Source organism: Panicum virgatum, chromosome 2K, assembly GCF_016808335.1.
Source record: "Panicum virgatum strain AP13 chromosome 2K, P.virgatum_v5, whole genome shotgun sequence".
In the NCBI taxonomy this organism is placed as follows: domain Eukaryota; kingdom Viridiplantae; phylum Streptophyta; class Magnoliopsida; order Poales; family Poaceae; genus Panicum; species Panicum virgatum.
Window position 1 is genome coordinate 64,149,556 of NC_053137.1, and position 26,577 is coordinate 64,176,132.

Here is a 26,577-nt window from a genome sequence, read left to right on the forward strand (position 1 = left end):
CACACATGTTCTAACCTGACAGGAAGACACTCATCTACTGGTGCCTTACCAGCTTACCTGACAGTCGAAGGAGCCGAATCAGCTCAATTAAACTCCCATCACAAAACAGATCAGCTGGGCTGTGAGATTCTCCGCAAGATAAGGTAGAATTTCAGGGATGTGCTGAGTAATTTCAATTGACCTCAAAATTCGGGTAAGTTTGTACACATCAGGGCCATGAGCCTAAATTACACTTATCACAAGGCAAACAGAAGCATGGTTTTGCCACGCTCGAGATTCTGTAAAGTTTCATCTAACATTTGCCTGTAACAAAAGCTGGGAAAAATTTGGTTGTAGCATCCAAAGGATGAAGGGATGCCAGGGGTGACCTTATTATTTCATCAGAAAGACAATTACAGAATGCCTCTGACAGAAATCTGATGGTATGCCGAGTCTGAGGTGGACGCCCAGTGTCAGCACGTTTTGGTACAAGTCTGTATATTTAATCACGGAACTCATCCATGAACTTCTCGTGAAACTCCTTGAAACTAGATATGATTGCTGGTATTTTGTCCTCCTGCGGCAAGATCGTGCATCTGAAGTGCCATGTTCCAGGGACCTTCACAGTATCACACAGTTAAAATCCAACAGAAAACGTATCAGTGCAAACTCAATTATGCTTGGAACTGACAAGGACCATCAAATCTTTCACGAGGCTTTTGAGATTACCAACCTGTCCAAAACCAGAACCAGGGACAATGACAATTCCAGTGGCTTCTAGAAGGCGTTTGGCGTAGTATGCATCTGGGGCAGTGCCAGCTGCGTGGGCAGCTCCAATTGCCTTCTGGGGCAAATGAAGGCGTGGGAACAGATACATTGCACCCTCGGCTTTGTTGCATGTGATACCTTCTAAACTATTGAATGCTTCTTCCAAAGCCTGTGAGAAAGAAGAATATGCAACTGTAAGGTACTTTAAATGTTCAGAAGAAATTTTTAAGGTGGTCATCCTCTCGGCTTGCATATGTGAACTGACTACTAGACCAGGGGTTGCAATCCTGTATCCATTGTTTCTTATAATTACAGTTCCAGTATTATCGGTATTTTTATATTAGGAAAACTGGAAGGGAAAATAGCACCAATACATATAAACTTGCACTTCCAGCCTAGCTTTCAGTTTATAATTGATCAACTGTGGAAGGGATAGGAGTAGCACAAACCTTTGCACGGCGAGCCAATGATGAAAGGATACCATCCCTCTCTACCATGAATGATTCAAAGGATTCATCCCCAGCCTGTGGCGGTAGCAAACATCTTAGTTACTGCTATCACTACTTTACTTTAAGTTTCCTAAGTATCATATACTGACCTTTGGTGGGTTCATTACAAGACTAGCAAGTATTTGGCCTGAGACATTGGAGCACAGATTTACTGATGCCAACTTGTAAATCTGTTCCCGTACTTCAGGACTGAATCCAGTTATCTCCATGTAACCACCTCGTTTTCCACATTCTCCATAGTAGCCTAGCATGGCAAAGAGTAAGTTTTACCATAAACTACGAGATGCAAAAAGAACATAACTACAGGGCACAGAAACACCTTAATCTGATTTTGATTACCTTTAGAAACCGAATGGAATGATACCAAGGGAAGATCGTCATCAGTGTATCCCAATGATCGTGCAACTTTTTTGAATGAGTGGAATTGCTTATCTTCAACATATATATTTTCTTGGTAAACCTAGGAACAAGGATGAATAAATGGTCTTAGTAGACCTACCAAGTTTAGGTGTTTGAGTAGCTCAATAGCTCGTGTATTGACTAAGTGAAAGCCTCAGGTACAAGTTCTGGCTCACCTCATCTGCAAGAAGAACAAGCCCTTCATTCTTGCAGAATTCGACAATTTTCTTTTGGTTTTCCTCAGCAAGAACCTGTTGGAAGTATAATAGTGTTAGTGATCACTCAACCAGACTGCATTTCTGTTAAAAAATGAGAGGGGGCATAGGTTCATCTTCAGCAGTTATTGTTTGCATTGAGTTACATGCACCAACAAATTCAACTCAGTTTAAGCTGATAGGGAGAGAAGGTGTCGGGTACTACGATTAGGGGCACCCTAATCGGGGTACTAAGATCATTCTAAAAAACGCAAACACGTATTAAGGCAACTGGGCCCACGAAGGCCCACGGCCTCCTTCCAATATGGAAGAAAGGAAAAGACTCAAAGAAGCCCAGCATACGGCCCATTCGCACCCCTCTCGGGCCCACGGGACGATCTCCGCCTCGCTCGAGGGCTCCTATCGGGACTCTTGACTGCGCCCCGCATCTCCGCCTCGCTCGAGGGTAGCGAACCTACCCTCGAGTGGGCAAATCATCTCCGCCTCGCTCGAGGGCAGCGAGCCTCCCTCGAGCAGGTAACTCATCTCCGCTTCGCTCGAGGCCACCCCTCGGCGTAAGGGACAAACGGCCCTGCCGCTCAACCGCCCCTCGTACGGAGGCATTGAATGACAACCACTCCTCCACAGCGCTCAGGACAGACGGCATCAGGCCGCCATTCCCCACAGTGGCTGTGACCGGAGTCCCATCCGCCAACTCCGGTCACTGCTCCGCCATCCCGGACGCTGTGGCAGCACTGTGGAACCTACGACGCGGGACGCAGCGTGCTCGGCACTGCTCTCGTACTATTCTGCCAACTCTGGCCGTCCGGACTCCACCTCATCACACGCATGGTCCCGGACCCACCCCCTGCTTGGGAAGGGGCCCGGCGACGCCACGTGCCCCTCCAGGGGGGACGCTCAGCACATGCAGCTGGGGTCCCGGACCTGCCCCCTCGAGGGGCTCGGGACCTCCACGCAACCCTCGGACCTCCTTAGTGCGCGCACCGGCACTTTATCCAGGGAGGCCCGGGACCGCCGCGTGCCCCGCCACCGCTGGAGCACGCAGGACCCTGACCCGCAGGGCCCACGGAACGCCACATCGGGAGGATTGAACATTCTACAGTGACGACTACGTCGCCTGCTGGAATTGGCAGGACGCCGGCGCGATCTCCGCGAGGTCAAGGACGACGGCCAGGACGACCACCACGCCCGACGCCATACCTCACAGTGTACTTCCCACAATACTCGATTATTATATCCCCGCAACTCGGGGAGAAATGACAACCTCCGCGACCCCCTGTGCATGTACCCGTCCCTCCTTGTGTCTATAAAAGGAGGAGGCGGGCATCCCTTAAAGGGGCCGGTCAGCTCTCTAGGCACACACTGCCCAGAGCACACTCACTCGCTCCTAGCTCCGACATCGCTATTCGCCACGCTCAACCCCTCTTCTAGCAGGGACTTGGGAGCTTCCCTCCCTCTCTCGCCTCGCTTGTACCCCCTACTACAAGCACTCCGGGTGCAAGATAATACAGTGCCCTCGCACACCCCTTTGCTGGACGTACGGCCCCGTGGCCGGAACCAGGATAAACCCGTGCGTTACTGTGTTGCCTCTTGCATCAACATTTGGGACGAAGAAACACGCAGCATTTACTAGTTGGGATCCGGACCCCCGGGTCAGGACACCGACTGAAGGGCAATTCACTTGTACTTCAATACTCCCCCTCACGTGTAGGCTCCGCTAGGCCTCAAACGTGGAATAGTAGGCTGCAATTATTTTATTTAATGGCGCCCGCCGGGCTTCGAACTCAAGACTTCTGCCTTGATACCATATTGAGTTGCATGCACCAACCAATTCAACCCAAAAGCTCAAGCCTAAGCTGATAGGGAGAGGTGGGCAATTCACTTATACTTCAATAGTTTGGATAGGTAAAATTGTTTATCTCACATAATACAAAATGTTAAAAAAATTATAACCTGCAATACATTATGAGGTATAAATGTTCATAAAGAGGAAACCATGCAGCATCTGTCTTTTTTCCTGTAACAGATAAACAATTACCTGTCCCGTTGGATTTCCAGGATTTATGACAACAAGTGCCCTGACAGTGATGCCCTTAGATCGAGCCTCCTCCAGTTGTTTCTTTAGCTCATCAACCTCAAGTCCCCACCCTGTCTCTTCATCAAGGAAATAAGGAACCTGAAAGAAAATTTGTTCCACAAAAAAATTGTCAGACATACAGATAATGCCACTGCAATAGTCATATATACAAAGCAATGCTGACTGGTGATGATCAATTCACAAATCATTATGAAATGAGTTTATTGAACTTAAGGAATCATATGAAAGGCTTAACACAAATTATTGACTGAAACTGCAATTTGAGATGACTTTGATCTGATTCAACAAGCAATGATGAACATAATCTGTCAAAGAACATACAAGGGAACCCCCATGAAGAGCAATCGATGCAGAATACAGTGGGTACTGTGGAATAGGGCAGAGAATGCCATCCTTCTCAGACCCTATCAACAATTGCATCATCATGTGCACCTAGTTGAAACAGAAATCACACTGTATAAGTAATGACGGCAAAGCTTTATTCACAGCCGATTATAGGTAGAGAGAAATCATACTGCTGGGCTTGCTCCATCTGTTAGGAAGATGTTGTCTCCGCTGGCATGAAACCCATCACGGGCAGCAATTCCAGCTGCAATTTCATCACGCAAACCTTTTATACCCTGAAAGAGCAGCATGAATGATCAAGCTCATCCAATCATCGTCCATTCATGAAAGCATTCATCCAAAATCGTACATATATGTACCTGACTATGGCTATAGGCTCCCGTCGCTCTTCCTGCTATCTTCTCCAGAATTTGCCATGCTCTCTCTATAGCATCTGAACTGTATGAAAACATATGAATCAACATTCAAAGCCCACAAACAAAAATCGTGTGCAGTTATACAACTACCTAGCACACAATCTTGTGTGGGAAAGCTGTTTGGGCGGATGATTTGCCGCCTTTAAATCACGTCATTTGGTGGATGCTTTGCCACTGCTGCCGTGGTGATGTTTTATGTTTAGCAGGTCCAGCTGTTTAGCGTCGTCTTAGTGGTTCTGTGAGGCTGAGCGTGTTCTCCCTCTGTTTTTTCTTGCTTCATTGTTTCTTGTATGGTCGCGTGCCACTAGTTTAGTGGTGCTTTGTAACTTGGCACTATGAGGGTTCTCTTGTAGTTGCGTCGTTGTAACTCTCTTCTTCTTAATGAAAAACGTGCTCAGGCACGGTCGCGAAAAAAATATGTGAATATTCCATTACCTCGCTATGTTAGCAAGACATACAGATGGCAGTTGCTACAGATTCAAAGGTAAAAAAGAAAAAATCAAGTGCTCGTGAGCCAAACAGCTCTAGAGATTGAGTTCTCAATTATCATGAGTCATGAGTCCCAACTTCATGGGTGCACCATGAAAGAAAGCTAGATAAGGTCTCTAAAAAAATCAAGCTAGTACTTTTTTTCCCATATCAAAAGCAGGCACATAAGTGGTTGTGATGGGCAGTTACTCTACTTTAGATTATCTTCTACATACTGACATGTGCACTAAGAAACAGTTACGAATGACTGATAAAGAAAGTTGGTCCTCTTCCTTTTTTATTATTACTAGGCAGGTGACCTAGCATATAGCAGTAAGTCAACCAGGCAACAAAAATCAATTACAGTAAAGTCAGTTGGCCAATTTCGTATTAATTTACTGTTAGGTTGATCTCCACCAGACTTGGCCCAACGGCCATGTTTGGGCCCTTGACTCGCGCCCTGATCAGGGGCGCCCAGCCCAAGAAGAGGCTGGTGGGCCCCCGTCGCGCAGCCCTATAAAGAGGAGGTGGGGACTGGCAGCTCGGGGTATGAGGTTCGTCGCTGCCGCCACCGTTCCCCACTTCAAACCCTAGACTGATCGAGAGGGAGGGCTGACAGCGTCGGGAAGCGCCACCACGCCATCGCCGGAGAGTCGTCACCACCGCGACGTCGCCGCCCCTGCGCCACGTCGCCAACGCCCTCGACCTTGAACCTCTCCGGCTCGTCCACGACTCCGCCGCCGTCATCCTGTACGACGCCGGCAACTCGTGGCGACCACCTCACCGACCGTCGCAGCTCATCGCCGCCACTGCTTCCACTACCCCGACGGACTTCGACTTCCACGAAGTCATGGAAATCGGCAAGGTTTTTCCCTCTGTAAAGTTCTTCCCCACTGGATCTACTCCTAGACGTTCCAATATTTCCAACAATGGTATCAAGAGCCTACACTAGAGTGTAGATTGAGATGGGGAAAGCAGGATTCGAAGTGACTTCGAATCGAAAGAATCAGAGAAAAGAACATCGATCTTGAATCGAAAATGGCAAATCCTAACCCTAGTAAAGCAAAGAGGCGGCTGGGACTTACCAGGGTTTCGCTGCCGGGACTACTACCGGCCATCGCCGCGCGTATCCGTACCCAGAGGTGCCGGCACACGACCGCCGCCACGCGGGATGGACACAGGAGCCGCCGCTCGATCGCCGGGACGCCGGGGGCGCGCGCGCGTGCTCGAGCACCGTCGCAAAGCCGCTTGACGGCGGCGCGCTCGCGCGAGGGCGAACACGCACGCCGGCGATTGGCTCTGCGGCAGCGCAGTCACCTCCTCCGCCGGCAACCATCGGTCGCCGCCTCCTCTGCTCAGTGGCCGCCGCCATTGCGTGGAGAGAGAAAGGGGAGGGGAAAATGATGCTAGGGTTTGGGGCGAACCGGCGCTCGCCGGTTTTGTTCCTGCGACGATTGCGGCCGGCCGTTGGTTGCAGATTCGACGGCTAGGGACGGCCGGCGCCCAAACAGGCCAGATCCGGCCAAGGTGGGAACCGAGCGTGGGCCATTTTCCCGGCCCAGGCCCAGGTTGCGGCCTGGGCACGGGGGAGGGGCGCGCGCATGGGCCTCAGGCCGGTTTTGCAGGCCGGGCCAAGAGCACAGTAAAGAGTTTTTCATTTTTTTCAGAAGCAATTCCTTGATGGTTTCTTGTATAGTTTTGACTCTCTATTCAAATTTGAACCAACGAGATAATTTGTCATAGAGAATAGTAAAGTTTTAAAGTGATATTGCTTCTGAACATGAGTATGTTTACATGTTTCCGCTGCAAAGTTTTAAAGTTGTTACCCTTAATTTTAATTCAAACCAACGGGAGAATTATTTTTAAGGGCATGATTAAAGATCTTACTTTGTGTAAGTTTTGTACAACTTTCTCTATTCAATTTTGAACCAACGAGATAAATTGTTTAGAAAGAAAATGAGTACAAAGTATTGTATCTGTAAAGAAAAGGTTTTCGCTGCCACAATGATGTTATCTTTCAATTAAGTCGGAACCAACGAGAAGATTTAATTGAAAGAATAGTTTAAAGGTCTTAAATGAGTTTTTCCGTGTGGGTCAAAGACACATTTAAAGATTAAAGTCTCAAAAAAAGCTTCTGCTGTCTTAAATTAAAGTTAAGTTTTGGCATCATTTCGCCAATTGAAGTCTCAAGGTTGAGCATTGGTTTGTCCTTACAACAGGAATCATAAAGAAAATTCTCAAAGAAGAGAAATTTAAAGTTAATTATGGTATTGTTATTTTCTTACCAACGTTGATGATAACAATATTATAATTTCATGAGTCATAGTTTAAAATTTAAAGTCTTTTGTAAATGTTGCGTCAAAGTGACCTTTTTGAGAGAATACATAAAGAATTGATGTTAAACTAAAGAAATGTTTTTTTTGTTTTGTTTCTGCTGCAATAAAGTTAATCATCCTCTAATTAAATTCGAACCATCGGAAGAATTTAATTTTGAGGAACATATATATGGTTTTAAAGATAATTGTGTTTTCTATACATTAATTCTGTTTCTGCCCAACGGTGATGCAATTTTGATGTAGAGGAAAGATGTTTTATTCTATTTCTGCCTAACGGTGATATAGAGCAGAACTTAAAGTTGTGATTATTGTCTTTTCAGACAAAGTTTTGCATGTAGTCCTTCTTGAAGGGACAAAAGAAAATGAACGGGGTACTTGTGACTTAGAAAGAAAGAAAGAAAGTCATTGCATCAGAAAATGTATTCTCTATAAAAGAATGGCTTAAAAGAAAAAGTACTCATGGATATTGATCCAAGAAAAGAAGATAGAGTAATAAGAGTTTAGTTTGAGAAATGTCTCTTATGTACTTTCTATCAAAAAAAAAATTATTTTGAGTTTAGTCAGAGATGTAATAAGGCATGCACGGCTAATTTGACCAACGTAAGACTAAGCATGTGTGTCATGGAATATTCGGATTAATTTCTAAATTAATGATTGAACACGATCTAATCTTGGCATTTATGTCCAGAAAGAGTATGGAATAATGCCCGCATTGCGGTTAAAATTGGCATAGTTTTATCCTGCATGGCAGGAGAAAGTTGTGATGACTCATGTGCTTTTGGTGCATCCCATACTGGGAGAGAATTTTTGGAGTAGCTCTTATGCTATTCTAAAATTGATCGGACACTTGTCACAGTGATTAAGCACTTAATGAGTTTAAAGAGAATGGAAAGTTACATATGAACCTCAAGATAAGGATGATACGCGAGCATGACTCGCTAAATTACTGGTCATAAAGGACGCTGTTGAGTTCTCGAAGTGAAATGTGGAAAAAGTGCTCCCATACGAATTAAGAAATTACTTTGTCCTGCATGACGTAATCATGTGGATGAAGTAATAAAAGTTCCCTCATTCACAAGAGTTATGAATAGATTTCGAAATTGTGGCAGAAAAGTTCATACCACATTTCAAGGGGGAGAAATGTGAAACAGTTAAGAAAGATACTTCCCTGCACTTATGATGCGTACTATGCATTAAAAGCAAAAGATGATCTATCAAAGATAAATGTGACCGCCAGTGGAAGTACAACGGTCACTATATTGATACCCCTATGTAAAGAAATAGCTAAATTCCAGGACCTTTTTACAGTTCTAAAAGGAAGATAGTGAGTTAGCCCTAAGTATTCATACTGGACAACCCTCAAAGATAGTAAGACGGTGCTTCAGAGCATATATAAAGTCTAACAGATGGAACCCAAACAAGAGATTTACTGATATGCCATCTTTACAGAAGATGGGGGAGCATGGTATGTAGAGACCTAAGCCTTGAAGAGAAGTAGGAATGCGTGTCCACTTCGATGATTCAGGAGCAATAAGTTTCTCATACTTGTTGATGTTGTATACAACACCTGTTGTTAGTTTTTTAAAGAAGATGAATAATATAAAGAAGGATCTTGTTATGCAAGAGACTATAGAGTCCATTGCCTTTTGGCAAAGAGCAACAACAGCCCTATACAGAAAACAATGTGCCAAGAAACGAAATGGAGGTTGATTCCACCTCATTTGAAGAAGTCACGAGAATTCTATGGGCTAAGTCCATGGAAAAGGAAAATGATTCCTAAAAGAGTCATCACAGTAGGTTGTAATGGACCTACAAAGAGAAATGTGACTCTAGAGGGAATGGTGAAAGATATAACGCAAGGCTTGTGACAAAAGTTTCACACAAAGAGAAGAAATATTTACATGACACTACTTGACGTTTTGTCGTGGAAAGAAGGAATATATAAGATACCACAAGAAGAAACCCATTTAAAGCCTTGAGATGGTGGTGTCTAAAGTTCATAGAAATAGTAAGAAAATTTGGGTTTAAAGAGATTGAGGAGGATAATAGTTTTAAGGAAAGTTAAAGAATGGGAAATTTTATTTCCACAACTTAAAGATAACACCCTACCCACTAGTGGTGGTGTTAATATGCTTTTTCAGATAAAGAATTTTTGTCCTCAAGTTTTTGATCTCGGTGGTTGGTTTTCGTTCTAAGAACTGAAACTCATCAAGATAAAAAGAAAGGGGTATTATAGTTACAACAAAGACATACTTAGAAAAGATTCTAAAGAGATGAAGTATGCATATGAGTAAACCTACGCCTGTTCCTATCGTCAAGGGTAATAGTTTTGGGAACTTTAGTGTTCCAGGAACCAATGTGAGATGGAAATAGTTCCATATGCTTCAGCTGTTGGAAGCTTTATCAGCGCGCAAGTAAAGAATTTACCTTGACATAGTTCGTGTATCCGGGTCATTTTGGCAAAAGTTCAATCCAAATATAGATCACTGGAATGAAATTGAGAATATCGACCTCATGCTAAGAAGGAAATAACTAGTGCTCTCAAAAGGGTTGTGAGTACGAAAGTAGAGCTTGTGAAATATGTAGTGAAATCCACAATTGTCGCTAACTTTCACACTTGGAGTTTTTGTGTTGAAAATCTCCAAAATAAAACAATTAACATCAATGTGATGCAAAGACATTGGTATAGCATGATACGAGGCCAAGGGACAGGCAAAATGGTCAAGGGAACCTACACCCGGAGTTGATAATGGTTGACAACAGCGATAACCATTTAAGTAGTTTGCTCCTATGAAAACGAGTCAAGTGTGGTGCCAAACACATTGACACAAAGTTATACGTTGTAAAGGAGAAAGTCCGGAATTATGTTGAAATGCATTGAGTAAAAGAATGACAGACATGTGTTTTTGGATCCACTTATTGAAGGCTTGCCGCCCAGTGTGTACAGAGAACACACAGTCAACATGGGTTTATGGTATAGCCTATATTTTCCGGATAATAAAGGGCCCCAAAGTTAAAGTATCTATTTCAGAACAGAGACATGTATTGTAGCTGTTGAATCTATCGGCAACTGACCATGACGATGAAGCTGCTCTATGCATTAATCTGTGATGAAATATGAAAAAAAGTAAAAGATATAAAGTTGAAAATATAAGAGGAGATCAAGGGGGGGAATGTTAGGTTGATCTCCACCAGACTTGGCCCAACAGCCATGTTTGGGCCCTTGACTCGCGCCCTGATCAGGGGCGCCCAGCCCAAGAAGAGGCTGGTGGGCCCCCATCGCGCAGTCCTATAAAGAGAAGGTGGGGACTGGCAGCTCGGGGTATGAGGTTCGTCGCTGCCGCCACCGTTCCCCACTTCAAACCCTAGACTGATCGAGAGGGAGGGCTGACAGCGTCGGGAAGCGCCACCACGCCATCGCCGGAGAGCCGTCACCACCGCGACGTCGCCGCCCCTGCGCCACGTCGCCAACGCCCTCGACCTTGAACCTCTCCGGCTCGTCCACGACTCCGCCGCCGTCATCCTGTACGACGCCGGCAACTCGTGGCGACCACCACACCGACCGTCGCAGCTCATCGCCGCCACTGCTTCCACTACCCCGACGGACTTCGACTTCCACGAAGTCATGGAAATCGGCAAGGTTTTTCCCTCTGTAAAGTTCTTCCCCACTGGATCTACTCCTAGACGTTCCAATATTTCCAACATTTACTTGTGCTGATCTAATACTGAATGCTTTGATGTACCTGTATAGAGCATGAGTTTCACTTTTGTCCAAGAGACCTGGATGATCACATAAAGAGAGGACCTGTAAAAGAGCAACATGAGCTAGTAAGGAACCAGGAACCAAACTTTCATCCATCATTGCATCAAATAACAGAAAATACAAGGAATGCAAACTCACTTCTCTGAAATATGTAACTGGCTGTTGGCCAAGGGATTGGGGATTCCCAATATTGCAGTAAAGTATCTGCCATTGAAGTAGATAAATGTAACCAACTCCATTGGTCATCGAAACAAGTAAGATTAGATATGTGGTTGTTGATGGAATCCAAATACAAACCTCATCAAAAGGAAGTGAATCTGGATTTTTCTGTAATTCTTGTTGTAAGTTCTGTAGAAGGAAATCATGATCATAAACTGAGTCCAACAGAATCATACTAAACACTTCTAGATAGTGCAGTCCTCTTTCATATAAGATAAGGCCATAATATGAGAATATGAAACATCAACATCCACCATGACCGTGGGCTAGCTAGTTCCTTGTGCTCTCCTGATGTGGACTATGAACATCTCCAAATTATTCGAGACAGCAAAAGTTACTGTTATTTACTGAATTTTAGAATGCTTTACATAATGGACGCACCTGAGCATGTGTAACAATCTCTCCTCGAACTGCATATTCACACTTCAAGACCTGGAGGGGGAAAAAAATAAAACAAATCGCATCAGCTGGGGATGATACCGTTTGCGGGTTAAAGCAAACAGATTCCATTTCAGAAGCCGCATTACTACTAGCACGCTCCTAGTACTGCGTGTAAGTAAGCATTTGACTTCGATCAAACTCTCCGGTACACATCGATAGATAGTGGGCTCCCATTGCGTGCGTATAAACCCAGCAGTCCAGTAGGGTAGGAACAGAACAGAGCAACACAAAGGTAGCAAGGCAACAGCGCTCGAACAGGGATCGAAACTTTTCATGCTCGCGCTAATCGGTCACATGACTGCCAGTCTGCCACCGAACCCAAACCCAAACAAGCCCAACGAATCGAATAAGTGGCGCAAAAGCAGCACCTTGGGGTTGATGGTATCCATCGACACTGGGGGCGTTCCCGCGGCGGCCGTGGACATGGTCCTGGCGAGGGCCGCCGCCATCGCCGCCGCCCCCACGGGAGGAGCTGGATAGCGCGGCGCCGGAGCGAGGGGCGACGGAGCGGCTGATCTGGAGGAGGCGGCGCCCCGCAGGGACGCGGCCACCGCGCGGCGCGCCCTGTCGGCTGCGAACCGGCGCATGGCGGCGGCGGCGGCGAAGCAGGGATGGCGACCGTCGCTGGCGCTCGGGCGGGGCGCGATGGCGTGGTGCTGATGTGGGCAGGTGGGGTGGGGAGGCGCTAGTGCGAATTTTTCTTTCGCGACACGGCTTCCGTTTTTTCGCTCGCGTGTTTTACGTCTCCGGCAAGAAAGAAACCGAGACGCTCGCGTTCAATTTTGCTTGACCAAAAAGACAAGACGGTTAAATCTTGCAACAGCTACTTCCTCCGTTCTTAAATACTCCACTCGGAAAGAAGTTTTAATTTATTCCAAATTAAATATTTATAAATTTAATCAAAATTATAGAGAGTGATAATATTTCAAATGTCAAGTGAGACTAATTAGGTCCATTATGAAATATTTTTTTTTAATTTACTTATTTGATGCATTAGATATTAATATTCTTCTCTATTAATTAATGGAACTTAAATAATTTAATTTGGAATAGAGTAAAATATATTATATTTCAGGATGGAGAAAGTATCTGAGCTAAGCTTGAAGGCTTAGGGCTGATGTTTGTATGCAGGTACAGTACATGGTGAAAGATCAGCAGTGCAGCAGCGTTTTTTTTTTGGCAAAGCTCCAGCTAATATTTTCAGGTGCTTGTCATCTGTAAAATCGTTGCTTTCAGACAATGTGAGATCGTTAAAATTTCTTGCTTCCCTCTATGGTTGATTCGTTCGTTCCTTGAAAGTTTAGCGCATATTCAACTGGAAAGTGAGATCGTTAAAATTTCTTGCTTGCTTCTATGGTTGATTCGTTCGTTCCCTGAAAGTTTAGCGCATATTCAACTGAAAATGTCACAAATACTGCATAATTCGCTCTACTCCCACACATTATTTTGACAGCTACTTCCACACAATTTAGCGCAAAACCTCATGAACGAGTTTTGTGCAAGATGAAGTACAGAATCTAGAGGCCTGCTTTGACCCAGTAACTCTCAACTATTCTTTGGATCGATCACCCAGCAGGGCCGACCAATAAATAAAAGGCCCGCAACTTCCCTTCACCCTCAGCCCAAAAAGAGGCCCAAACAACAAGGAAGGCTGAATCGCAGGCCCATGGACCCTCCTGCGGCCCTAGCCAGATGGGCCTCTGGCGCGTTGTGTGCCGGCAATCCTATATATCTTCCGGAAAATTTTTTCTTCTCCATCTTCCACTATTTGAGATTCGTGCAAACTATCTTATTCATTGAATCTTCAACTCTAATCTTCTTCCTCCTTGTGCTCCCTTCCTCATCACGCGCCGCCGCCGCCCCTTGATCCTGCACGTCCACTGCTCGCCTCGCGCCGCGTGCTGCTGCTGCTCGCGCCATGCGCCGCGTGCTGCTGCTTCTCTCTGCCTCGTGCCGCGTGCTGCTGCGTGTGCGTGGCCGCGGCTGCTTGCTGCGGCGTGCGGCTGCTTCCGCTGCGGGGGTGCTGCTGTGGGGCCCCGACCGCCGCGCGCTGTCGCCACCGCCGGCCGCCACCCTCTCGCCCGCGGCCGTGCCATGGCGGCCGTGTGATGCCGCCTTCGGCCGCCTCCACGCCATGGGCGCGCCGCCGGGCCGCCGCCGCGCCCTGACCAGGCCGCCGTGCGCGCCTTGAAGGAGTTCAATATTTTAAATTTATTATTTCAACATTTGACATCTACAATTTCAACATTTTATCTATATTGTTTCAACATTTCGAACGTCAAATGTTGAACGTGTTTAAGAAAAATGTTAAACATATTTAAAGAAAATGTTGAATAGTCTGCAGTAGTTAATTGGATTAAATATACTTTAAAGATGAATAATTTATCTACTTTGCATAAGATGTATAGGAGGCCCCGTCGTGTGCGGGGCTGGCTAGTTAGCGCTCGCGCGCCGGGAGGAAAAGTAACAAACGATTTCGGACACAGCAAAATCTTTCCATTTCGGGAATCCGTGACATTCCCTATCGATATCGATAGTAGATTTTTTTTCGGGAAGACTTTTTCTTTGTAATTTTTTTTAAAAGATATAACTTGTAAATACAATTTTTTTGTATAACTTTTTACACACGTTTTCTGGGAGATAAATTTGCATCATAACTTTATAATACATACAACTTTTGCATATAACTCTCTTTCTTAACAACGTTTTGAAAAATATTTTAGCACAACTTTCACGATATATATAATTTTAATGCATAGATTTTTCAGATAATTAGGGGAGGATAATTTTTTAGCACAACTTGTATGATAAAGATTTCTTGTACAATTTTTTACACATAAGTTCATCTCACAACTTATGAGTATAATTCTCGATATACTTTTTAGTACGATTTTTACAAAATATTTGTGAAGAGAACTTTAGCACATAAAATAGAACGTAAAAAAAGAAGAGAAAATCCGAAAAGGAAAATAAATTATAACACTTGCACCACATAACGGGGGAAAATAGAAATAAAAAAAAAGAAACAACGGAATATGTGGGTAATCAGTTGTCACATGTCTGTAGGGCTGAAGGCAGCTTTATCGCAGCTGTCGGATCACGCGCGAGGAGGCGCCGTACCGCGCGATGGTTAGTTCAGCTTTTCGGTCGTGTGCCCCGGTTGTGTCTGGAGCGAATTCAAACGCGGGTGGCGCTTGCACGGCCCACGCGCCCGGCAAATCGGCAGACGGCAGAGGCAGCGGCGCCGGTTGCGGCGGATATCTCATCCCGCCCGGCGCCCGAATCCGATCGCGCCACGACGCGGGCGTCGCCTTTCCGGTCGCCGCCGACCTGGCGGCCATGCGGCGCTGCGGCGGCCGCTCCTTCCACACGCCGCGCCGCCGACCTGGCGGCCATGCGGCGCTGCGGCGGCCGCTCCTTCCACACGCCGCGCCGCCAACACGAGCGCTCCACCTCCACCAGCGGTTGGGCTTGCGCGTCGCGACCGCCGGGCGCCGGTGCCACCTGGATCAGGAGGACCAGGACAAATTCCACTCTCCGTACCCGTGTACCTGTCACGCGGCTGGTCCGTGGCCCTGCACGCTCCGGCAGGCTCCCCTCGGTGTGCATCTGCATGCCGGCCGCGTACCCCATCCACTCCACGTGGACGGCTCTTCTTTCGCGTCCTCTCCTACCAGGAAAAGATCGCGGGGCACACACCACACGCCAGCTTTGCCAAAGGAAGCTTCGGAACCCGCAGCCAGCAGGGGAAATTAAAATTCTCTACGTAATTCAGAGGAGCAGCCAGCATCGGGTGTCAGTTCGTTTTATTTTCTCCATACTCCGTACTTGAACACTTCAATTATGCAGCAGTAGCTGGACGAGTACGAACAATTCTTCGCCGCCGCCGAGCGAGAGTGTTCGCTCTATATTCTGCGAGACCGCAGGTATTCAATTCCCAACACCCAAACAGATTCAAAGACCATTCTAGTAGATAAAAAAAAAAGATTCAGAGACTATAATCCAGGCAGGCAGGCAGGCATTCGAATGTCCCCTTGACGCATCAGTGTTCTGCGCTGTCTAATGCGTTGTCAAGGCAAACCAAGCCCTAAACAACAGGCTTTGGGGGGCTTTGACCCATCATTGTCTGCGCGCAGCGCCGGCGCCCGGAAAAGAGGCGTCCTGTCATCAGCGTACATGCCCACTGATGAGGCGAGGCCATCATTTCAGAATTCGGAGGCTGCTGGCTCCGAGAGCGCCCGAGCGTTTGTTCGTTGTTCTTCAGTTCCGCTGCACATGCCTGCAACTGCACCCTGCTTTCAGGGTAAATAAAAGGGAGAAGAAGAAAGGCAACCTCGCGTGCGGTGCACACGAAAGCGTACGCGACCTGTATATACCATCGTCATGCGACGGATTCGACCGAATATTCAAGGTCAGGTTGAGGTCGTGCCATGATGATGGAAAGCACAGACAAGTTTGCGTACTCGAATGAATACATCTGATGAATTCATTCATCACCCCTGAAGCGGAGCAAGCTAAAGTAGCATTTGAATCTTGATCAGGCACGGCGGAAACAAAAATGATCTCAGCTTGACGCCAGTGACATACAAAATTCAGTTTTCAATTGGCCTTACTGCGACCGTATGGCGGTCCATTCAAATGGCCGTTCAAAGTTCCTGAAGAAATCCACGCGAACCACAACTATTTGACTAATTCCCACAGGCTTAAACAATGCCCCAACTGCTACAGGGCTCCCGCGTGCAAGCATGCCCAACTCGGGACAGCGACGCCGTTTTCGGGATAAGGGTTATCGAAAATCCTCCGCATCATCTCCGTGGAGATATTATTATATCCCACGCACGCCCGGAATCTGAAGCTAATCCCGCCCGCTGCCACACCTTCAGAATTAGAACCTTCCTCCCCCGGCCTGGAGGATTACGACGCGACACAGATGGCCGGCCAGGGAAGGGATGCCTGCGCGGCAGATTGACAGGTCGAATCGAGAACATCTAGAGAGCTCCAAGGAGTTGAACAAGGGCAACGACATCTTTTCAAAAAAAAAAAACAAGGGCAACGACGCATCGCCGTTCATCGATCAGCGTGCAACTGCAAGAATTCGTGTTGCAGGATGGGGAAGGGCCAGGGCAGAGAAGGCAGGTCTCTCTGCGAGCAGGAGAGCCAAGCGGAGAAGGAGACGCAAGGGAACGCAGCGTGTGACGCCGATGTATATGGACACAAAGCCTTTAGTATCACTGCTGATGTACGCGCGTTTGTCCGGGCGCGTGCTGACGGCGAAATTGTTCTCTCTTTCTCTCTAGAGAAGAGAGGGGAAAGGAAAAAAGAAACTGAGATTGGCCTGACGAAGAGGCTACGGCTCCATGAGCGCGACGCGTCGAGTGGTGGTGGTGCCTATCCGTTGTGGCGGTTTCAGTTGAGCAAACCCATTGCCAGCCTCCTTCCTGCACCGATCGCGTGGCGTCACGGGCGCCCAGATCGTCCCGTTTTTTTTTCTTTTTTATCGTTTTCTCGATGGAATGTTTGGTACCTTGATATGATACTGCGAAATTCGCAGAGTGATTGGCCGATGAGCTCATCGGCCGTCTCCGATTCGCAGCTGGTGTTGTTGCTTGTTCGGACACCTGCCCGGCACGGCCATGCTTGCCGCTAACTCTACTGTCTCTCGGCCAGGTCAACTCTGCTTCCTTCGGATTTGGGCTGAAGATTTGGAGCAGCCGCCCACAAGTCATGCACGATGACGCAATTGCTCTGCAAAAATGTTATGAAGGAAAAGAAAAGGAAGAGAGCAATTATGCAGGAGCTCCGGCTCGATTATGGATGGCTGCGCTGGATTTTTCCGAGTGGTTGTTCAGACTGATTAGCCGATTGGGAGTTCAGGGGTTTTCAATGGAACTGGTGTTTTGTTAGTGCATCAGGTGGCCGCGGCGGTTGTGTTATGGGTAATGGCAGGGCGCCCGTGGAGTTCGAGGAACAGGATGCAGTCACACATGTTCTTCTCAGCTTATCTGCCGTCAAATCTCCAGTTTTGGCGGGTACAGGGCGTGAGGTCCTCCTGGCTCCGGACAAAACGCTGCTGACACTGTGACTCGCTTCTTTGACAGCGGCAGCTTGTCGTCAAAACAACATCGACACGCAAGATGGCAGCTACTGCAGCTTTCGGTTACAGGTAGCCGTAGCCCGTAGCCTGCAACGGACGGAAAAACTGAAAATAACCGCCGAATTCAATTGGCTGGCTGCATGCAAAGAAGAACGAACAGCAGAAGTGCAGTTCGAAGATTCGATCTTTTTTTTCTGTTCGATTTCTCTTCCCAGTTCATGTTCTACCGGCACGAGGAATTTACATCAGGCGGCTATAAGAATCTGTACATCTTTTACCGTTCTCTCTTCCTACGGGAAACACTCACGCGAAGAAGGGAAGCATAAAAGAAAAACTCGCGATGTCTTTTTTTTTTAATAAAAAAACTCGCGATGTCACACAAGGAAACGGCACACAAGAAACCAGCAGCAGCCTCAGGAACCGGGCTGCGGCGGCTTCACCGGCCGCGACGCCGCGCTGCTCTCGCCGGCGGCGAGGCCCATCTCGATGTCCCCGTCCGCTTCGTCGTGTTGTTGGTGGTGGTAATGGTGCGGCGGCTGCGTGGGCGGCGTCGCGCCACCACACCCAATCAGCCTCCGCAGCCCGCACGGGCGCGCCGCCTCGGCGGCGACATGTTCCTGCGGTGGGGAAGGCGTCGACGACGGGGCCGGCGACTGCGAGCGGCCGGTGCTGACGCCGTCCTCCGAGCCGAAGAAGAGCACGTTGGTGGGGAAGTTGGGGGACTCCGGGTCAGCCTCCGGCGTGGGCACGGCGGGCAGCACGGGGGGCACGGGCGGCTCGTCGACGGCGGGGCAGCGGCAGAGCGGGCAGGTGGAGTGGGAGCGGAGCCACATGTCGACGCAGTCGACGTGGAAGCCGTGGCCGCACCGCGGCAGCACGCGCGCCGTGTCCCCGGCCTTGAGCTCCGTGATGCAGACGGCGCAGTCGTCGAGCACCTCGCACTTGCCCACCTCCCGGCGCGGCAGCTTCGCCAGGGACTTGTCATCCAGCCCGCCCTCGTAGCACCACGCGTCGGCGCCGCCGTCCGCGACTCCCCTTCCCCCTCCTCCCCAGCCGCCGAGCATGAAGCGCAGCCACGCCGCGACGCCGCGCCCCGCGGGCGGGGGCGGCGCCCTGCCGCCGTAGCGCTTGGCACAGAGGAAGATGTAGAAGCAGAGCACGAAGGTGAGGAAGACCGCCGCGACGGCCGCCAGCATCGTGGTCGCCGCAGCGACCGTCGTGGCCGTCACCGCCATCGACGATCGATCGATCAACCACACGCACCCTTGGTCCCCTCCCTCTGGCTTGGCTTCAAAGAAGAACCTCAATTATGCTCCTCCCTTACGCGAGCAGGATCCTCTGCTGCCGATGTACCCGCGCCCCTTTCCCTGGTGGTGCTGCAGCTAGCCGCGGGCTCCTCGGCGTCCGTGCCCCGAAGCTCTTGATGACACAAATGTTTTAAGCGCTCGTGTCGTGCTGGGGCGTTGGGGGGGTTCGAATGATTAGCGCGCTACTTATACGAGGGCGGCGCGGCATTGGGGAGGATAAGACCCGGGCGGGAGGAGGCTTGGCCGTTTGGAGGGGAAGGTGAGCGAACCGTGGCCCTCCTCCTCCTGTGGCCTGGAGGGAAAGCGAGGACGGCGACCGTTTTGAAAGCGTTGACGCGCAGCGCAGGTGGAGGCCCGTGGAACCAGAGGCGGCCGGCGGCCTCTCCGTTGGACCTCCCTCCCACGGCCGTGGCCGTCTAATCCCCCGGCGATGGCGTCGCCGGTGTTCCGATTCGCGCCGCGGTTGCACCGGATGCAACGAACCACGCGACGTCGACCGCCCGCGCGGCCTCAGCCGGTGGCTGGCGCGCGCGGCCACTGACACCACTGGCCTCCACAGAATCCGGCGTCCGTAGCGTGTGCTTTGCGTCGTGTGAAACTGTAACAGCTACTGGGAGGGAGTTGCAGTTGCTTCTCAGGAAATCCGATCCGATTAGTGTCAGAACAGTGCGGTTATCAATTATCAGTGCGGATTTTGACAGCGACATGATCCAAGTGTCCGGCCCTGCTCCGCAGATCGCAATTGCTTCCGTGGTTTGTGCATGACACGCTGCCAGAATGCCGCGAGCGTGTCGCGGGGAGCCTCCGGTGGAATGAGCATCACAGCAGCGGGCAAAGGCAACGAAGCCCCGGCCGGGACCCCGGGAGGTTGGGTTGGACCACCGTGGCTGCCGTGGTTGGGGAGGTTCGGTATAGCGGTTTGTGCTCGCGCGCATCCTGTCCCTTTCCCTTCCGGTTATGCGATTTGGGGGGAAGCAACTGCCGGACCCCCAACTGGTGGACGTCGCCGGCTAGGATTTTCTGGGAAGCAACTGGAGGAGGAGGAGGAGGGGGCCCGGGCGGGCGGGTAGGCCGGCGAATTCTCAGTAAGCGGCCCTATCTAACTTGGGTTCAAAGTCTGGGAGGGTTTGACCAGGCGTTTCCAAGTTAGCCCAACCCGGTCTCATCTAACTCAACCTTCTAGTCGTGTCAAAAGGGAGACTTGGTGCTAGTCGATTACCTACTTGGTCGCCAGAGGACGATTGGAAATTGTGGCTGCACGGGAAACAGACATCAGAAAAAAAAAGTCACGTGGTTTGCAGCGTGGGGACTCAGTTTTAACTTTTAACCATGGCGTTCAGGTGTTGACCGCAGTACTAGTGACTGGGTGGCGTACTTGCTGTGGGAGCAATTGTGGGCGGCCGCAGCATGAACTATCGTGCTGGGGATTTGGGATAGCCGTGGGGCCACAGGTAGCCAGTACGAGGATGGACGGCGACCTCGGCCAGTCGGCCGTGTCCTCTACACAGGTCCAAGTAGAGCCGAACATACGAGTACGTACTGACAGCTGCACTGTACGGAATGCAGATAAACCCAAGCCAAGTCCTCGTTGCTATCTCGAGCCGGAGACGCTTTCAACCAACAGTCCGGCCCAAGCCCGACGAAGTGCTCCGACCTGACGCAACCAGCACCGCGGCCTTCGCCGAACCAGCGGCTGCCTGGCTCGACGGCCGCACGGGGCCGAGCCGCCGGAACGGGTGGCCCGCGAGGGCGATGCAGCGCGACCCTTATCCGGCGCCCGGGGTCTCGGCAGTCGGCACTCGGCAGCGACGCGGGGGCATGGGGGCGGCCCGTGGGGGACGATGGGTCCGGCGCGGACAGCTACGGGAGCCGCCCGCGCCTGGGTCCCGTACTCCCGTCCCGTGCGCGGGCGGTTGGTTGACCGTGGCGCGCCCATGACTCGGGTGTGTTTCTGGAAGTTTGGAAGGAGCGCCACGCGGGCGCTGCGGCTGAATGGGATGGGAGCCATCAGGTCGTCGGCTGAAGGCGGGCAAATCAAAGCGCGCCGCCATCATCGCGCCGAGTTGTGGTCCTCCGCGGGCGGCGCTCGGCTCCTCCGCGGGCCATCAAAGCGGGCGGCGCTCGGCTCCTCCGCGGGGGGGATGCTGGGTCCGTCGATCGATCGGTGGCGCGCCGGCCGGACCTTTTTGACCGGCCGACGGACGGCCGCTGTGCTGACGGCCACAAGGCGGAGCGGCGCTTTTCGTAAACAAGAGAGGGCGAGGCGGCGTGGTGCGCCGGTTGTGGTAGGGTCGCCGGCTTGTTCAGCTCGCTTGGATCATACTGGAACATTCAGCGCGCTTTGCGCGCCCTATATCATGATTCTAATATTAGATATAAAAAATATCTATAGCAAAATAATAGCATATTCTAAGAATATAGCAAGTGTTTAGCTGGAGGTGTTTGTTTTTTCCAAGTTGATTAGCTGCAGGTGTTTGTTTTTTTCAAGTCGACTAAATACATCAAAGACAAGTCTAATAACATATTACATATGTTTTACTTCTTATTGCGTATAAGAAAAAAGTGGTAACTCAACATTCTGTACAATGCTCAAATATATGTTATCTAACCTGTTGGACATAGGCATAAGTATGTAGGCAACGTATGCTATGGAAACCAGCCTGCTGTGAAAACCCGTGCAAACCACGATAAAAAAGTCATCTAAATTTACCAAAATAATTACACATGCAGATGATATGATGACACACGATCTTGTAAAATATCTTGTCCAAACTCGACTTCGTTTGTGAGATATAAAAATAACAAATTTCTAACAAATCATCTGACAGCTTTCTGGGTTGAAATTTGTTATTTTTATATCTTACAAACGAAGTCGAGTTTGGACAAAATATTTTACAAGGTTTTGTATCATCATATCATCTGCATGTGTGATTTTTTTGATGAATTTAGACGACCTTTTTGCCGTGGTTTGCACGAGTTTTCACAGTAGGCTGGTTTCCATAGCATACGTTGCCAAGTATGTAAGATTTCCTTTTAAGAATAGACTCAAGTAGTACCTAACTTGAACAAGATTTGGGGGGGGGGTCACGAGTGAAGTTTCTTGTGGTGGAACCTGTCAGGCCAAATTTAAATTTTTTAAATTTAACATAGGTGCTCATATTTTTTTGGATTATTCTAGAATTTAACTGGCGCGATGAGTTTATCAATTTTGAGGATATGTCAACTCAGTCTCTCGTAGGTGCTCATAGAGATAAAATTGCACACGTATATCTATAGGAGTGAGTGTACGCGTGTGTATAAATATTTGTGTTATTTTGAAAAAAATACACTGGTTGCACGCAGCAGACTGTCTCAATGCGTGGGATAGTAGTAGAGAAAATTTCCTATATGACCCTTTTAAAGTTAGCTCTTTCTTTTTTGGCCTTTTTTTTCAAAACTTCCCTCTATATGACCCCTTAACTTCATTTTCACCTTAATCTAGCCCTTCTGTTAATTTTAAGTGTTAATGGTGTTAGCAGCCACGTGAAAAAGACCATTTTACCCCTATTTGCATTTCCATGATCAAATATTGCTGCTATGATGGAAGTGTATATAAATATTTGTGTCATTTTGGAAAGACCATTTTACCCCTCTACATGAGCATAGCATTTGCGTGATTTTGTGTGTGTATAAACATTTGTGTTATTTTAGAAAAAAAATTATACACCAGCTCCATGCAGCAGCAGACCATTTCGGTGTGTGTGATTGTAGTATGTATGCCTAGTCCACTATATCTAGCAGCATGCAATCCTTGCATGTCTGTTCCTTTTTTTATAAGGAATGTTATTTTGAAAAAAATTACACCAGTTTCACGCAGCAGACTATTTCGGTGCGTGGGATAGTAGTGTGCACGCCTCTGTATCTAGCATCATGTAGGCCCCGTTTAGTTGCAAAAATCAAAATTCCAAAAAAAAAATTCGGCACCTGCATGGAGACTTAAATCTAGACGAAATAAAAAACGCATTGCGACTGCTGCCTGTAAATCGCGAGACGAATCTAATAAACCTAATTAGGCCGTAATCAGGAGCTAAATTGCTACAATAATGCTACAGTAAACAATCTCTAATAACGGATTAATTAGACCCATTACATTCGTCTCGCGATTTACAGACGAGTTCTGTAATTTATTTGTAATTAATTTATGTTTAGTACTTCAAACATAAAAAGATGTATTTTCAAAAACTTTACGGAGCTAAACGGGCCGTAGTCTCTGCATGTGTGTACGTGCCGTTTCTATTTCTTTATATAAAAAACATGCAGCTTATATTGCCTATTGGTTGTAGGCGTGCAGCTTTTCCTATTGCACTGCTGGGAGCCACGGAGCTCTCGCTGGAGCGGCACGCGTTCCGTGAAACCCGGAGAGAGCTCCGAAGGGCAGTATCTTTTAATCAACCTGACGTGGCTTGGACTCTGGATAGCCTGCGTCCCGTTTGAGGCCCACACGTGCGCGCGTGGTTTGCTTCTGCCGCCCACGCTGCCAACCGGGACATCCATCCGTCGCTTCTGCTTCTACCTGATGGTGGCTTCCAACTCGATTGTGTAGATTCTGCGCGAGGGCGAGCAGATCATAATGTAGATCTGTTCTTGCCGCTTCTTCTGCAGTAACACACACACACACACACACACACAAAAGCCATTCAGTTCCCAGATCAGCCCGTGCATTGTGCTTGTGGATCTCCGGAATCTGGCGGTACGGATAGTGGCGGCAATCCCAGTCCAGCACGGGTTGGGCAATCAGGGCCTTTTGGTTTTCAGTGCTCCAGCGGCCGACATCCCCGGGACCAGAGACCGGGCAGGCGCGTGTCCGGTCGGCTACAATTTTTTTTCTCCCTGCAAGCGCCATTGACCGTCCACACATTAGCATTGGTACTACTAAATTTTGCCCGAGTTGGGGCCGAGCCATGAAATCTGGTGGGCCAGCATGAATTTCCATGAAATCTGGGGGCGACATGATTTGCCATGAGCGATCCGGCCGGGCTACAATCAGGAGCAGCATGAGCAGCGCCTCTGTGCTCTCTCGTAGTCTCGTTCGTGCACAGGGTGCAGCCAGTGATCTTACCGACCCTTTTGTCCTGCCCCATGCTTGCAAAATCTGCTTGTCTGGACTGACAAGAGGTCCAAATTTTATCTCTGATGGGAGCGAACGGGCGGAGCGACGTGTTAAGTGTTAACGGATGGCAGGTCAGCATCAAATCAAGAGCCTTTTCAGCGGTTGCAGCGCTAAACTGTGCCTTTGTTGCGTCTTGCTTCAACGTGAAAAATGCCAAAGCCCCCGAAACGCATTCAGCAACCTCGGCCGTTTTAGCATGGATGTTCGAACAAACTAGTTTTCAAAAAAAAAGTTCGATCAAACTGGCCATTTCATGACGTCTTTTTTTTAGTGCATGTGACGTTTTTTCAAGGAAAAAAGTCATTTCCGCCTCCCTCAACTTTAGACCGAATTCGTTTTTCCTCTCTAGACCACAAAACCGGTTATTTAAACTCCTCAAACTTCCGAAACCGTTCGCGCGACCTCCTTTGAGCGGTTTCAAGGTGACGTGGCAGCGGTTTTCTCTTTTTTTTTATATTTATTTTGACTAATTTTTTTAAAAATCATATTAAATTATAAAAAAAACATAAAATAGAAAATCCAATTTTGTTGGACTCCACATGAGTAGATCTATGCAGTGAATATATTATATAGTATAATTTAGTATAAATTTTTTGCTGTAATTTTATATATATACTTTTCTGTAATTAATTTATAGATACAATTTTTGTTGTCTAATTATGATGAAATTTTTATGGTGGGCTAATCATTATATGGTGGATCTGTAGTAAAAATTTTATGATTATAGGATCATGTATGACTGAGATATGGATTTATCTAAGTTTATCTATTGATTCGTCTAAATTTATCTAAGTTTATATAGATAAATCTATATCTCAGTCATACATGATCCCCATAATTATAATATTTTTACTAAGATCCACCATATAATGATTAGCCCACTATAAAATTTTTACCATAATTAGACAACGAAAACTGTATCTATAAATTAATTACAGAAAAGTATATATAAAAAATTACAGAAAAAAATTTATACTAAAGTATACCATATAATATATTCACTGTGTAGATCTACTCATGTGGAGTCTAACAAAATTGGATTTTCTATTTTATGATTTTTTTGTGATTTAATGTGATTTTTCAAAAATTCAGTAAAAATAAATATAAAAAAAGAGAAAACTGCTGCCACATCACCCTGAAACCGCTCAAAGGAGGTCGCACGAATGGTTTCGGAAATTCGAGGAGTCTAAATAACCGGTTTTGTGGTCTAGGGAGGAAAAACGGATTCAGACTTTTTTCTTTTTTCAACCTTCACGACCCGGCCCTGGTGACAATTCGGGCCACATAGTAGCCACGCATCCCTGGATCAGGCCCGGGAAGGTATAGAATTGGGCCCACGTAGCGTGGCCCATCTGCTTTCTCTGTAGATGGAAGATGGGTGGTCTGTCTATCTGCTTGGTGTGTTTGCGGAGACATTTGCAGCAAGCACGTGCCTTTCAGACGCTAGGCTAATTTGATCCTCTGAAGATGACATCGAATTCGTCTGTGTTTGGTGATTGTAACACTGTCCTCTGGATCGTTATTCATCCTCACTGAATGCAGAACTGGTTGCAATCATTCAAGCCACAGCTCAGGTTAACACTCCAAGAGGTGTAAACACTGCACGGAACCTTCCGTATTGTAAATGCTAGCTGTACATTGAGATAATAAGAAGAAGATTTAGTTTACCTCACGGCAGTCATGTTCCGTGAAAGATAAATTACACTATCCTGTTAGTCAATGGAGATTTTCCTGCAACACCCTCGTTTGGAAGGGAGGCGTCTGCTGTAATACGCACCATCAGACAGAATTCAGAACACAGCCCGTGATCTGGAACTATGGATGCCTGAATCGAACCTCATCTGCCTTGACATGTATGCATGGCATTCTGACATGGTATTCAGATTTCAGAGCCGTGGGTGGGCCTTGGCGATCCCCTTGACCGTGACTTTGGAGCCACTCTAGGGGTTGGCTAACCAGATTACCTGCTCTTGTTTTCAGTTAGGTTCAGAGGACTGCCAAAATCGGGCTGCTTCCTCTTCCTTTCCTCCATGCTCTTGTCGTCAGAGTCAGAGCTAACTCTGCCAGTTGG

At 47.9% G+C, this 26,577-nt stretch overlaps 2 protein-coding genes across 2 annotated transcripts; both read right to left on the minus strand.

Annotated features, from left to right (window-relative positions):
* Window positions 1-139: 139 nt before the first annotated feature.
* Window positions 140-12,669, minus strand: LOC120694494 (alanine aminotransferase 2-like). Its single transcript, XM_039977627.1, has 15 exons — window positions 12,325-12,669; window positions 11,897-11,947; window positions 11,594-11,644; window positions 11,435-11,500; window positions 11,277-11,338; window positions 4,673-4,751; window positions 4,484-4,588; window positions 4,290-4,400; window positions 3,909-4,046; window positions 1,832-1,906; window positions 1,596-1,716; window positions 1,346-1,500; window positions 1,197-1,271; window positions 713-916; window positions 140-598 (listed from the first exon to the last, which is right to left on the minus strand). The coding sequence occupies exons 1-15, from the start codon at window positions 12,541-12,543 to the stop codon at window positions 482-484; spliced, it is 1,629 nt and encodes a 542-aa protein (XP_039833561.1). The 5' UTR covers window positions 12,544-12,669; the 3' UTR covers window positions 140-481.
* Window positions 12,670-18,216: 5,547 nt separating this feature from the next.
* On the minus strand, window positions 18,217-19,582 carry LOC120694496 (E3 ubiquitin-protein ligase EL5-like). Its single transcript, XM_039977629.1, has one exon. It carries the CDS (start codon window positions 19,283-19,285, stop codon window positions 18,464-18,466), a length of 822 nt encoding a protein of 273 aa, XP_039833563.1. The 5' UTR covers window positions 19,286-19,582; the 3' UTR covers window positions 18,217-18,463.
* Between the last annotated feature and the right edge of the window lie 6,995 nt (window positions 19,583-26,577).